The following is a 15580-nucleotide window of genomic DNA, read 5'->3' on the forward strand; positions in this document are numbered from 1 at the left end:
GATCGCAGAGCTTCGTACATGTTCTATGTCAATTTCACAACTTGCCATTTCTAGAAAGGCCACACTAATAATAGTCTTTATGTAAACTATTTATCTTGTCCTATGATCAATTGTGGACAAATTCTTCTGTCTCTGGGAATTTTGGGTTGTTCCGGTTTCTGGCAAACTAGATTGTTCTTGTAAATGCCACGCATGCCGGACATGCCTTTCACATCCTTTGCCTGGGTGTGTGTCATCATCGCTTTTAGTCAGGGAACCTGCAAACCATTTGATCCATTTTAGGCTACTTCAAAATCTGAACATTTTGCTAACACGAACTGTGGAACATTCTGAAAGACAGACCATGTAGAAATAACGAGTCCATGAACCTAATGCATTACACTAATCATTCAGGACTTTCATTTGACGTGTGTCAGTCCAGTTGTTTGTTTGACATTTAGAAAATGTAAGCTTTGCTCATACAGTAAAATATTAATCTTAAATTAAAGTCTTATCTGTTATTTTTGTAATGATATGATAATATTTAATGCACTTAGAAACGTTTACTCATTTTTAACCTTTAGGGCCCCATCATACACCCGGAGCAATGCAGCGCCAGGCGTGACTCTTGTGTTTTGCTAGTTTCAGCCCGGTGCAGTTTTCATTTTCACGTCCTGCGCCACATTGTTTAAATAGCAAATGCATTTGCGCCCATCTGTGCGCCCATGGGCTGCAGGTCTGAAAATGAGGTGTGTGATCAGGCGTATTGTTGGAGCGTTGCTATTTTGAGGAACTGAAATAGACTGAGACATTGACCAACTGAAACCTGGTCTAAAGTCAATGGCGCTGTATTTTTTTGTTATTTAAAGAGCGCGTTAGTAATGTGAGCCTATAGGCGGGTGCACAACGCGCGTACACTCTGTTTATTACACACACACTCTGCTTATTACACACACTCTGCTTGTTACACACACAGGGAAGCACAGCAGCACACAAACTTTTAAATATTTAAATAAAAGGATTACAATGTAAGAGATTAATATTGTGTACATAAAAATATGGTGGAATCCTGCTTGTCCCGTAGATGGTCTGCTTGCTTGCTTTAACCACACACACACACACACACACACACACACACACACACACACACACACGTTTGCGCTCTGGAGAAGCGTTCAGTTTTTCCACTATCAAATTCCACCATGTAAATAGCGAATCCGCCATGGCGCGAGTACTGGCTTTTAAAGGGAATGGGAGATGAGACTCTGATTGGTTTATTTCACGTTACGCACAAAACACACCCATTACTCATAGAATAGGGACAACCCTTGTAGACCATGCGCCGGGCGCGCTGACCATTTTCCCCGTCATTAAACTAGCAAAAGTGGATTTGGACCGACCTAAGTGCGCTTGCGCCGTAGATCGCTAAAATAGGGTCCTTACAGTTTTTGATACTTACAAATTATGTTAATTTGAAATACATTCCTGTGGCTGTAAGAAATGAATTGCTTACATCTTATCTATTTTTATCACTTGAATTCATATAAACTTAAGTATAAACAGGGCAGCAGTGGGTATCCCTGTCACCTGACAGTTCCAGTCACTGCTGAGCCATCAGTTAGCAGTTAGTTAGATCCTCCGTGTGTCAGTGCGGGTTTCCTTCAGGTCCTCCAGTCTCCTCCACGGTTCAGAGACATGCAGCAGGTCAAGCGAGCATCGCTACTGTGGAGAATGATGGAAGAGTAGAAGCAATATTCCCAAAACCAAGAAAAAACGTTCTTAAAACATTTAAAAAAAACTTTTTAACATTTTTAGTTCAAGTAACGTTACATAACGGTGAACTTACAGTTAGTAGAATGTTTTAAGAAATGGTCTGGTAAGTAACCTTTAAATTTCATTCTAGTCACCACAAGAACATTTTAGGAACATTTCAAAACACTTGTTCCCTCAACGTTTATATAACCTAAATTTGTAAGCTGGGCAGTTATCTGTGCTCTACAACTAATGTAGGCATTTGCTTGGAAATATGACATTTTAATCTTACTTGTGCGTGAAAACAGCAACATAAGCAAACTTATTGAAAGTAATAAATGTATAAAGAGCACAATTGAAATCTACATTTAGATGGTGAGCCCAAGCACATTCGTGGATTCCACTGATGAGTGGATTCAGGTGTGTTTGATTAAGAGTTTGAGCACTGCTGGACTGTGTCTGAAACCGCCCTCATTCACTGTTCCCTACATTACTCCACTAATATAGTCCACTTGACGAGTGAGTGAATTCATGAGTGCCGGAAGAGCTGCTGCTTTTAGTTTGTGCTGTTTGATAATCACGTGAAACTTAGCACACTGGTAGCTCCAGTAGTAATGAAAAGATTTATCTTGAACTCTGTCACGGAAACCAGCATTTATAAATCTTAATTAAACAATTAAAAAGGAGTATGCTTTATTCCTGTATGATATTACGCTGTACCCACATTGGACCAGCGGATTGGAAAACGGATGGATGGACGATTCAGCTGCGCGTGCGACTCTCACAGTGCATTGTGGGTATTTTCTAGCCGTTGAGTGTACATCAGTTGTACACTCGTTATTGTGGTGCATTGTGGAATTGAATGAGTGCACTAGATAATGTCCACTAGGTTTCAGACATCACGACAAATGTCTGTCCCCTCAAACATTGCCCTGTTTAATGATGTAGGGCCGTTTTCAGACACAGCCATGCCAACTCTATGATTTTGCTCCAGTTCCTAGTTTCCATATTACCAATAGGTGGCGTTGTCACCAAATCCAGTAAGCTCAGGGTATTGTGACGACACGTACCAAACTTTATGTCAATATGCTGAAGCATTGTGAAGATGTCTTCACTTCCTGACAGTTTGGTACATCAGAATAACTTTAAATAACTTTTGAACGGCATCATCTGACCCAAATTTCTGAGATTAAAGTTGAAAGTAATGAGTTTCAAGAAAACCCCTAAAATTGTCACTAGCAGAACTGATACCTGCTCCAGTATAATCCAAACTTCATGGCATTCGGCCATACAGGTCTATGCACCAGATACATCCATGCGGAGGAAAAGTCTTTAGGAGTTAAGATTGCCATCAAATGCTAACAGCTTTACCTGCTTTGAGCAGCTTACAATTTGTTCGGAGAATAAGACATTGCATTGCAATAAATAAGGAGACCCAACACATAAAGCTATCATACATAGCGGCCAGACATTTTATAGAGTTGTTCACACAAGAGCAAATGAAACTGAACATTTTGGTGGTCATGTTTGACCGTGCTTGTTTTGCATGTGTTGTGCCAGGCATGCCTGTGTTTGTCCTCATGCAGCGTTCAGAAACACTTTATTTGTCTCTGTGGAGAGCATCTGTTCTTCATTTATCTTCATTGGCAATCAAGCCAAAATCTGCTATGCTGGAACACTGATCGTTTAGAGATCACACGACTAATTTCATCCAAAAAAGTAAATGAACAGCCATTTCGGAAAACAAAAATATGTACGATGATGGAAGATCAAAGATCACCTTTAAAGCCTCCATCTGTGTCACATCCAACATCAAACAGCTCAAAATGGTCAGAAGAGTTACATAAAGGCTTGCGTTAGAAGCAACAGAAAAAAGGCTGTTCTCAAGTGTCCCAGAAGCAGTTCAGCTCATTTTTATTGTACAATCAGTTTCATGGATATTTGTCATGGTGAACATTTATTGTTTTTTTTTGTTTTTTTTCTGAATGAGTTTGAACGACAGAATGTTGAATAACAGAGTCTAGGCCTAAATGGCAAAACAACACACAAATATATTATGGAGTGATGAGGAGAAAAAACACATTAAAAATAAGGTTTTGTTGATGTACCCAAAGATTGCAAATATCTCCTATTGTCAATGCTATTAAAATATAGATTTATAGATGCTAGATTCCATAAGGCCCAGATAATAAATAAATAAATAACAAATAAATAAAGAAAATAAATACAATAAAATGGGCCACATTTGATGGAAGAGGAAGCGTAGGGGAAAAGGCCTTCACACAAGCTTGATAGTGAGCTCTAGGTTAAAGGTGTTGTCTGTGTGACCAGTTCTTCTGTTCAGCAAGCTGGATAGACTATTAGAGGCTATTTTCAGTAAAACCTTGTGAATACATAAGTTACTGTATTAATCTGGTGACGCAAACATAACAAAATACTGTACAACAGGTGATTTGTTCTTTAAATGATCACACATATACACATAAACATGATGAGACATAAAGGAACACTTTGAATATAATGTAACGTTCTACATGGATAGCAATGGACAAATGTAAAAAAGTGATCTGGACAATAACTAATAAAATAAAATATAGGAATAAAAATGTCGGTGTCAGTATCATAAAAGTGGTGCTATAACTTTCCCACAATGCATTGTTAGAGAAGCCAATGAGCATGATGGACAAAGTGAGCCATATATTCAGTCGTGAATCAGTAATCAAATCTACTAATGTCTGCTGTACATGACAACCGTAATATTGAATGATTATGTTTGATTAATAGCCGATCGTACATGATTTGCTTCCTGTGAATATTTATTTTATTTTTTTTGTTGCATTTTTTCTTAATTCTATAGCTTTTGAATTGTCTTGTTTTCAGTTTGCAGCAGCCTCGCATTGATATTTTAAATCAAAATGCAGAAATAAGTATCAATGTAAATAAAACAAGTCAGGTTAAATCAGGTTTTCAAGCCCGCTCTGGACGTCTCTCTCATCTGACACAGTTCAGGTCATGGAGCTGCTGATCTGAATCAGCCGTGTTAAATAACAGAGACGCACAAAACGGACCAAGATCGGGACTGAAAAGACCATGATGCACTTTTACACACTTTAATCGGATAGCAAGAATTCAGACATGGAGTGCTGGTGGATTTTTTTTTTCTTCTTTTCTTTCAGTCACAGAGAATGTGTTTTGTTGCCGCCGAGTCGTGAATATATGGCCCAGTGTCATAATGCAGTTCTTCTTTTTCCCAACTGAAATTAAAAGGCACCGTTGATTATATTTTTTCTGCCATTGAAATACTGTGACCTCAGCTACATGTGAATGGCACTTTTTTTTCCATGACACAAACACGTTGCACACATTATAAAAGTCTTTGTTTCACTAACATCACTAAAATAAAAGTTGAAGTTTTTCTTTTCGCAATACTTAATTATAGAAAATAAAGGTTTAGTGGTGATTTTCTTCTTCTTTGCATGTCTCACACGGCGATGGGGTCTTGTTTGGCCATGCGGGCCGTGAGTCTGCTCTGCAGGTCGTGTTTGGGCGAGAGGAGCAGCGCAGGGTTAGGGTTAGTTCTGCTGCCCTCCAGCCCGTCCAGAATCAGCCCGCCGGACACCACAGGGATCTGGGAGCCGAGAAACGGCGTGTCCTCGTCCTCGGTCTCGCTCTCTGAGCCGCTGCTCTCTGAGGGACTGCCGCTGGGCTCGGGTTCGGGCTCGGGTGCCGTCTGAGTCCTGGTCCCGGGGCTGTGGGACGGGGAGGACGGGGCACCTGTGCTTGTGAACCGCTGTGACGAACTCTCCTGCTCCTCCGTGTGCACAGGACTGGGCAGATCCAGCCCGTGGTTGTAGTGGGCCGAGTGGCGCAGGTTCTGGCCCGACTGGCTCTGGTGTGCGCTGGGTTTGTCCCGCAGGAACAGCAGGGGGCGCTCCTCCTCTCCCGAGGGACTGGAAGGGACAGGGGTCGCCAGGCTGGAGAGAGGAGCCGACGTCTCGGAGGGCGTCGCTGGAGAGAGGAGACCCACGGGGGACACACGAGCCGGGGTAGTTATAGCCGAAACATACCTGTGGAGGAACACACACACACACACACTCGCTTTACAGCACATGTCATAACTACTGCCTCTCCATCAGCTGATACTGCGCTGTGTCTCGCTTCAAAGGCTCGTCCTCTGGAGGTTGCATTTATTAATTACTGTCATTTCTTTTCTGAGTTTGGAATGTAATGCGTACTTTCCTGAAATGAGGCATCCTAGTTGACGTATGTGGCCTCAGGAGGGCGCAGACTTCGAAATGAGACACAGCAATTGTGTAGGAGAAGCTGCTGTGAAACTGTACCGAGCTACAAGCCACTCATAATGTATAGTGGTTCAATAACAGCTGGCTTTTTTGAAACAAAGATAGCTAACATTACTAAGACTTAAAGGGACTCGCCCTCGAGTTGTTCTAAACCTGTATTTCTGTCTTCTGATGAACACAAAAGAAGACATTTTAAAGAATGTCAGTAACCAGACAGTTGATGGACCCCATTGACTTCCATCAACTGTCTGGTTACTGACATTCTTTAGCATGTCTTCTTTTGTGTTCATCAGAAGACAGAAACTCATACAGGTTTAGAACAACTCGAACAACTATCAAACGGCAGTAAAGAAGGCAAAATCTAATTTCTTTTCTCAATTCATTTCTGACAACGCGAAGCGACCAAAAGTCCTGTTTGACACGATTAACTCTCTTCTAAACCCGACTACGAATATTTTATCTGAGGCCTCTTCAGAGCTTTGTGAAGATTTTTTAAAACATTTCACTCAAAAAAATTGTGATATTAGAAGCTCGATTGTTTCCTCTGAACCATGTCATTTGCAACTGCCTCTCCAACTCAGTTAGCTGATGTAATCTCTACTATGAAGTGTTCTGGTTCTAAGTTAGATATTATCCCGGCTCGTCTTTTCAAGGATGTTTTTTCTACTATTAGTCTTATGGTAACCGCTATCATAAACAGCTCTTTAGCCAAAGGTGTTGTTCCAGCTAGTTTTAAACATGTAATTGTGCAACCTTTGTTGAAAAAACCTCAGCTTGATCCAGAAACCAATCTCTAAACTGCCTTTCATCTCTTAGCTTTTAGAGAAAGTAGTTTTCTCACATCTCCAGTCTTATTTGGATTATTTTAATATTGTGGACATGTTCCAATCTGGTTTTAGATCATTGCATAGCACCGAGTCAGCTCCGTTGAGGGTTACAAATGATATCTGGCTTGCTCTGGATTCAGGCTCTTGTGTTGTGCGGGTTTTGTTGGACCTGAGCGCTGCATTTGATACCATTGACCACAACATTCTTCTTGAACGGCTAGAATATATGGTAGTTGTCAAGGGCACTGTATTACAATGGTTTGCTTCCTACCTCGAAAAAAGGACTTTTTCTGTAAATTTAGGAAATTGTTCCTCATCATCTGTGCATGTTTTGTTTGTTTGGTGTGCCCCAGGGATCCATTTTGGGACCTTTATTGTTTTCCCTTTATATGCTCCCCTTGGCCCTCATTTTTCATTAATACAACATTTCATATCATTGTTATGCAGATGATTCTCAGTTTTACATTCCAGTAAGGCTTGACACCACTGCTTCATCTGATGTGTTATTGGAATATGTAAATGATAGCAATTTTCTGCAGTTGAATGAGGTTAAAACAGAGGTTTTAATTCTGGGTTGTCCTGCAAGTTCCTCTCCTGCTCTGGAAGCCCAGTTATGTCCTCTCTCAACAAATGTACGCAAACAAATCAAAAACCTTAGAGTGATCTTTGACTCTTCACTATTTTTTGATGAACAAATAAGTGCTGTTATTGGAGGAAGCTTTTTCCATTTAAGATCTATTGCAAAGTTGAAGAACCTTCTTTCAAGCAAAGATTTCAAAGTTGCGATTCATGCACTTGTAACATCACGATTAGACTATTGCAACTCTCTTTATTCTGGTCTCCCTCAATCTTCACTATCTCGATTGCAAGTTGTTCAAAATGAGGCTGCAAGACTTTTGACTAAAAAGAGGGATCATATTTCCCTTGTTTTAGCATCCCTTCACTGGCTTCCCATTAAATTCAGAGTTGATTTTAAGATCCCTGTGTTTGTATATGAGGCGTTGTCTGGCCGTGCACCAAGGTACATTAGTGATCTTATTGTGCCATACTGTCCTGCTAGGGCACTTAGATCTTCCAATCACTTGTTCTTAAATGTGTCAGGGTGTCGCTACAAATCAAAGGGTGATCAGGCCTTTTCTGTGGCCCGGCCCAAGCTTTGGAATGGTCTCCCCCATCATGTGAGGTCTGCTCCGTCATTGGACATTTTTAAATCTACTCTTAAAACCCATTTTTATTCTTTAGCTTTTGAAAACCTGTAATTATTATTATTAATATTATTATTATTATTATAGTGTAGACCTGCTTTGCACTATGTACAGCACTTTGGACCAATCTATCTTGTGTTTAAATGTGCTTTATAAATAAATGTTGTTGTTGTTGTTGTAGAATTTTCATTTTTGGGTGAACTATCCCTTCAGAGTCTACTTAGTTTCTCATGTTCTGAACATGTAAATGTTCAGTATTTTATGTTTGTATGGCACAGAATGTTATTAGTGTTATTAATAAATGGTTAGCAGGTGCGAGGTTATAAGGCAAAGCATCTTTCTTTTGCCTGCTGTGACAAATGCAACAAAGCAAGATCTGAAGCGTTGTGTGTTTGGGAGAATTGTATAAAATAGACTATTGCAGCAGAGCCAGACAAAATTTCACGAGAAATGGGCTGTAAATCTGCTCACACCTCTACCTGCGGGCATTTACGGGCAGAGTTACAGGCAGAAGCAGGAGAAAATATCACATAAAACACGAGTGGGCGAGAATCCGGGAGAATGGGAGCGGAGCTAAACATTTCATTGCATTGAAGCGTTCATTGTAGCGTGTTGCAATGCAGTGCCCGTTTGCTTTGGCGTGTTCATGTCTTTATCTTACAATCTTCACAGTCATGGGTGCTTATAGAGCCCACACAGGGTCCCGTCAATTAATTTTCTTCCAAATGAAGCCGATTGAAAAACATGGGGCGATGTGAGTTACCCGCCCCTGGCGTGCAGAGCTCTACTTCGGGCTGAAGGGGTTGTACCTGTCGCTGTAGGGGGAGTCTCTGCAGGACGCCTGGGTGTCTCCGCAGCTCGGCAGGTAATCGTTGAGCTGATGGACGCCTCCGGTGGCGTTCAGACGCCCTCTGGGACCGGGCGTCCCGTGCCGGCTGTTCTCCTGCGAAGACTTCACCGGGACTGCATGAGCGTCAGAAACCACACTGTCTGCTTTCCCATTACTCCAGCTGTGAGAGACCAAAGGCGAACATCATTCACATCATCTAGGCACGTGTTCTTATGAATGTTCATCAGTGAAAATTATAAAATGATATGCTATGCCATAGCATATTTCAAAGATTTCTTTGAAAAACAAAACAAGACATTGAATTAAAAAATTTCTAAACCGTTCTGTGATGCTTGAAAAATCGAAAAATGACAAAGGTAGAATGTGTACTTATGAGGGAATTAATGAACTTTCTCATTCCATAAAGCAATATATATTGAAGTCAAGTCACCTTCATTTATATAGCGCTTTTAACAATATAGCTCGTTTCAAAGCAGCTTTACAGTGATAATAGGAAATGACATTAATTTCTGGCTTTACAGCAGCTCTAGAATAAAGTTATTGTCCTTTGATTGATTCACTTCCGTTGCAAAGATCATTAGTTATTAATGATCGGAGATCACTAATAGGTCGTGTTAGGGCCGCTTACACGACACCGTTCTAACAGAAAAACGTGAATGCGCTCCGGCCGCTCATCCACACAACAGCAGTGCCTGGGGCTCGAGAACGCGTAAACCTTGATTAATCTTGAATTAAAGACATAATCAAGTCAGTCTGAGGTTTAATGTCACATCTGAAAACACCTCTGCGGTCATCCAACATCCAATACTAACTAACATTACTTAGTTAGCTAGCTAGATATTTAACAGGCACTGTTTAAAGTTATATAGTTATCACTAGCTGGCAGTTATATATATTTTTTAACCTGCCTGGTAACAATTTCTCTGGATCTCAGTTCAGGATTATGGGTAGTGTGGTACTTGAACAGAAAGTCACTTCTTTTTTAACTTGTGGCTTCCATAGATGTCAACAACCTCAGGAGCTAATGGATGGTCTGTGAAATACTAAATCAATGGGCTTTTATGTCAGGAAGCTTTGCTGTTGCACTCTAATATGACTATCAGTATAACTATAATATAACAATATAACTTCCTGCGAAGCTGCTTTCAAACAATATGTACTGAGAAAAGTGCTATACAAATAAATATGACTTGATTTGTCTCACATTTCATTTGGACAGTTTCTCATCACCAGTGATGGTGTGTGTGTGATGTGTGATTATGGGACTGTACTGTACCTCAGGCTGGAGGAGCGAGTGACGGCGCTGGACACATGTGTTGATGACGTGAACTCGGTGGCAGACAGAGATGTTTCCGCTTCTCTGTCTGTCACATGAACGTGAGGAGGGACGGGATTTTTCGGCATGTAATGCTGAAATCAGACAAAAGTTGATTGGTCTATCACTGTTTTTCTTGTAGTGTATGATACTGTACACTTGATCAACTTTAACTGTTCAAACACATATTAAAAAAAAACCTTTATTGTAAATGAGCTTTTAGTCGATTGGTACAATACTTGTTGACCATTAATCTTAAAGGATTATTTCACTTCAGAATTAAGATTTCTTTATAATTTACTCTCCCCAATGTCATCCAAGTTGTTTATCTCTTTCTTTCTTCAGTCAAAAAGAAATGAAGGTTTTTGAGGAAAACATTCCAGGATGTTTCTCCATATAGTGTCTTCAATGGTGTCCAACGGTTTGAAGGTCCAAATGTGAGTTTCAGTGCAGCTTCAAAGTCTCGACACGATCCAGCCGAGGAATAAGAGTCTTATCTAGACAAACCAGTGGCCATTTTCTAAACAAAATAAACCATTATATACTTTTTATCCACAAATGCTGGTCTTGCACTAGCTGTGATCACGTTGAAAGGTCACGCGTGTTCCGGTTAAAAAATGTAGGGCGAAAAACTCCAACTTCAAAATCGGCCAACATCGTTGTTTTACATTTTATTTTTATTTTATTTTTGTACATGGCGTTTGACTTAGTCTTTGCATGTTTGCTTTGTAAACACTAGGTCGGTACTTCCGCCTGCGTGACCTTTCAGCATGATTACGTAATGTGCGGCGCAGCTAGTGCAAGACGAGCATTTGTGGTTAAAAAGTATATAATGGTTTATTTTGTTTAGAAAATGTCCGCTGGTTTGTCTAGATAAGACTCTTATTCCTCGGCTGGATCGTGTCGAGACTTTGAAGCTGCACTGAAACTCACATTTGGACCTTCAAACCGTTGGACACCATTGAAGTCACTATATGGAGAAACATCCTGGAATATTTTCCTCAAAAACCTTCATTTCTTTTTGACTGAAGAAAGAAGGACATGAACATCTTGGATGGCGTGGGGGAGAGTAAATTATCAGGAAATTTTAATTCTGAAGTGAACTACTCCTTTAATACTGACGGCATTAACATAAATGGCAAAATTTTTCTGAGAATGAATGATCTAAAATCCCAAAAAAGGGGGCGCTGTGTTTTTAACCAATGTTTCAAACTGCAATGCACAGGATTTTAAAATCTTGGCCTCTGGTGTCATTGCAGCATGGTTTCATCATGTCAGCGTGATGTTTGAGATGCAGTGACCACACTCACATTGACCAGCTGCAGGTGTTCGGGTGGAGGCTGGGGCGGCTGGGCGCCTTTGGCCGCAGCGTTTCGCTCTCGCAAACTTTGCCGCAAGCGGTCATGCAGCTTTTTCCTCTGTTTTCTACGCGCGCAAAAAAATGTAAAAAGGAAAAAGAACAGCTCTTAGACTTTAGGAGATCAGATATCGAATCAATAATTAATATGGCTCATTTTAGTTTTTGAGTAAAACATTAGTACAAACTAAGTGTATAAAGTAACTTAGTACAAACAGACATTTCAAAAAGTGAATTACTTTGTTTTGCAGTAAGCCACCACACACATGATGCCAACAACTAGAAGAGCGATGCAGATGCCTGTTATAGTCAAAACGCGTTTCTGATAGAGCTCCTCAGCTTCTGGAAGAGAGGACAGACTGCTTTTCAAGCTTGAACACACACACACACACACATTACATCTCAGTCATATTCTTACTTGGAATCATTATTCTATAATAACAATGTTATTTCAACAGATTTCCAAGTAAGAACATAAGCTAGCACACATGTATGTTTCCCGTGCCGCTGATGCTTTAATTAGACAGGGTTTATTGATCTCAGGATGTAGTTTTGCTGAGAGGGGAGGGACAACAGGACAGGCTAATTCAAGGTCAGTTCAGAAAATCATCATGTCGTCACAAATGACATGAAATGCAATCCCGGCTGGGCCCGAGGCCTCTGGGATGCCTGCAACACTCGACACTCATGCATTTCACTCATTTCATTATGAGGTTTAGATCACAACAGTGACAGACTGAATTTATTGAAGCCTTCAGCAACTATTTTTATGTATATTTTTGTGAATGGTCAATAGATATGGAATGCTAAAGGCTTTAATAAAAAGTCATGAACTGGTAGCAGCACAAACTCACAGACTCACAAACTGGTTGGCTGGGAAATGTGTCTGTTATTTCATGCTAAAGACCCCATGAAAATGTTTGACGAGCATATTTTTCTTTTCTTTGTTGATGCACAATTTGAAGGAAGCTTGAGTGGGATATAGAAAAGGGCTCCTCCCCTTTAGCTTACATGACATGAAAAACTGTGACATTTCATGTCATTTTACAGTAAAATACTGTTATCATTCCCATTTTGTCTCATTTTATTCTCATCAGTTATGTACATTAGGGTTATGTTATCTTATGTCGTTAAATGTTTATTGCATCATTTTAGTGTCATGATGGTGTTGTATTTGTGTGTATGACTGTGCACCTTCCTTTATTTACATCAGCTTGTGGAAAAGCTACATGTGATGCATTTTGGGTAATCTTGTAGCTTTCTCTTTACCAGTTCTGGCAACCACAGCTTTTTCTTTTTCTTTTTTTAAATTAGGGCAGGGGTGTCCAGTCCTGATCCTGGAGGGCCACTTTGCTGCAGGTTTTAGCACCAACCCTAATTAAACACAGCTAATCAATTTTGACTGGACACAAAACTGTGTACGCCCCTGAGTGCACGATGATGTCATAAATATTTTTGGCCCATTTTATCTGCTTTCAAATTCTCAATTTCTTCATGGGGTCTTAAAGGCACAGAATACTGTAGGTTCCCGTCACACAAAGCGTATTGAAGCCTGTGAGCAAACGCTACCACTCGTTTGATTTAGAAACTTCTATCTTGAATCGCTGTTTTTAGAGTATAGCAAACACATTCTTGATGCACACAACACAACGGCAATCACTATGTACAGACATTGATAAAACACTGATGAGAAGTAGAAAAGGGGAAGAAAACCAAGAAGAAAGTGAGGAATGAGATGAGTCATGCTGAAGATAGAGGGATGCATGAATGGAGGGCAAAGCAAAGCTGAAGGGATCTAAACACAGCATAACTACTGCAGTACGGCTTCTCTCCTGCACCGCTGAACTGTGTGTGAAATTTAGCTGTCTCTCTCTCTCTGTGTGTGTGTGTGTGTGTGTGTGAGTGTGTGTGAGAGAGCTTTTCATATCTGCCTTGAATGGAAGATATCAGAGGTCTTGATGAATTATTAACAACATCCTTCCTAGCATGCAGGCTAATGCCCCCCCGCACGTCACATGCTTCGGAGTGGATATCCACTTTCTTGTCTAAAACCCTAGAAACCTGCAGAGTGGCTCTAAGCAAATTAATATAATAAAGAATAATGATGTCAATCTCCAATCATCTGTTATGGCTGTTTGATCCCTTCATGAGCAAAAGGAAACCAGCTGAAGTTGAAGGAAACAGGCTCAAGCTTCTAGACCTACGAATCTGCAAACTAGGAGGAAAGAACGATTCATACCCATAAATTCAATCCCAAGATGTTCTGCCAAGGCAGACAAGGTGATGAAAAGAAAGCAAAACACAAACAAACAAAAAACAGTTGAGCGGTGATGTCAACTCTGACTGACTGCACACAAACACGCAGATCAGCTCCACCTCAAACACCTCCAAAAACACCATATACCTGAAGTCTTCTCAGCATGTATATATTGCATGGTACATTACACACATACACAGATACATATTTGAAAGCAGAAATGATTCAAACCTATTCTGTTTGACTTTAAACCCACCATGACAATGCATCATTTAATGCTTTTAGAAATCATTAAGAGATATATGGATGGTTTATCACACGTATATAGTGATGTACATCTCTATATACAGACACTTATGGTTGGTCATCATTATGACACAAGGACATGCACATGCAGACGTCACTGCGCTCACGTCATTATAGACACTGATCCTCGACACATTTCACTACAGACAGAGTCAGACTCAGTTAATTCATGTGATTACACCAGCACTTGTTAAACATGCTGTTAAACACATGCATCTCTCGGTCACCTAAACTATCTGACGGTCGGAAGCTGTTGCTTGTTGGACTGATCCCTGAGCCCGTCAAAGTTTGAGAGATTAACACTGGCAGAATGTGATCTCCTACTCTATATATTAAGAACAGGTTTGCAGAAATATAATCCTGTTATTTCAGAATGCATAAAATGGCACTACAGACATAAAGTTGGAGAGTCATTACAAGGTTAAATCACCAATTAAAATAATATCAATTGTTTGACCTAATAATGACGTGTTGTTAGAGGCCCGATGATTTGCTCATAAACTGATAGCCCTGATCTTTCCTGCGGGCGGCGTGTCGTGATAAAACCACTGGCACTGAACCAGAGCATCTGTACTGATGAAGGTCATTCTCTGAAGGACACATTAGCAAATATTATTAATAGCTGAGAATTGATTGTCATTGCAGATCTCCAGTAAATGTGCAGTAGCTATTTTAGCACTTTAGTTGATCAATGGAGATTCTCTGTCTGCTCACTGTCCTATTTGAAATGTAGAAATGATAATGAATATCACCCAAACGTATGATATAGATGTCCAGTTCAATACAATAGACGGAACTCTCTTTTGAGCAAGTGCCTCTTTTGCCTCTAAAGCAAAGCCATGTGTGTTTGTAAGAAAATTATGAATATTTAAAACAGGGGTTACTCTTTTGCCTTAAATTAATGCGTACAGCGATCTGCCAGAAGCTAGCTATTTTAGTTTTTAAAGTTTTAAATATGGATATTTTCCTTACAAAAACCCATAGCAAACCCATTTGCTTCAGAAGGCCTTCATTAACCCCCTGGAGCCGTATGGACTACTTTTATGATGGATGGATGCACTTTTTTGGACTTCAAAATCAGGACCGCCATTCACTGCCATTATAAAGCTGGAAAGAGCAATGATATTTTTATATATAACTCCAATTGTATTTGTCTGAAAAACGATAGTCATATACAGTACACCTCGGATGGCTTGAGGGTGGGTAATTCATGGGATAATTCTCACTTTTGGGGGAGCTATCCCTTTAAGCATGTTCATTTAGGGAATTGTGGTTATTTCTGTGGTCCTGTAGGTCACGTCAATAGTTTAAGAAGAGTCATTCTCAGAGAAGATTCTCAGATTTACTAACGCTCTTATGGGGTTAAAAAAACTTCTGTCAGGATTTGTCAAGATGAAAAATAAATGAAAAGGCCTGGACAATTACTTTTGG

General features: G+C 40.1%; 1 protein-coding gene across 12 annotated transcripts in view; it reads right to left on the reverse strand.

Annotated features, from left to right (window-relative positions):
- Nucleotides 1–3181: 3181 nt before the first annotated feature.
- nrg1 (neuregulin 1) overlaps nt 3182–15580 on the reverse strand; it is an 87193-nt gene continuing 74794 nt past the window's right edge. For 5 of the 12 annotated variants that reach the window (XM_079862247.1, XM_079862245.1, XM_079862242.1 and 2 more), the window contains 5 exons: nt 11826–11928; nt 11540–11654; nt 10191–10324; nt 8874–9074; nt 3182–5798 (listed from right to left, as the gene is read on the reverse strand). In XM_079862247.1, coding sequence (XP_079718373.1) covers nt 5213–5798; nt 8874–9074; nt 10191–10324; nt 11540–11654; nt 11826–11928 — 1139 coding nt within the window. In that variant the 3' untranslated portion in view covers nt 3182–5212. Of the gene's footprint in view, nt 5799–8873; nt 9075–10190; nt 10325–11539; nt 11655–11825; nt 11929–13825; nt 13850–15580 lie in introns of all 12 variants that reach the window. The other 7 variants (XM_079862240.1, XM_079862241.1, XM_079862249.1 and 4 more) reach the window with 3 other exon arrangements.

This window comes from Squalius cephalus, assembly GCF_949319135.1.
Source record: "Squalius cephalus genome assembly, chromosome: 24".
NCBI classification, from domain to species: Eukaryota; Metazoa; Chordata; class Actinopteri; order Cypriniformes; family Leuciscidae; genus Squalius; species Squalius cephalus.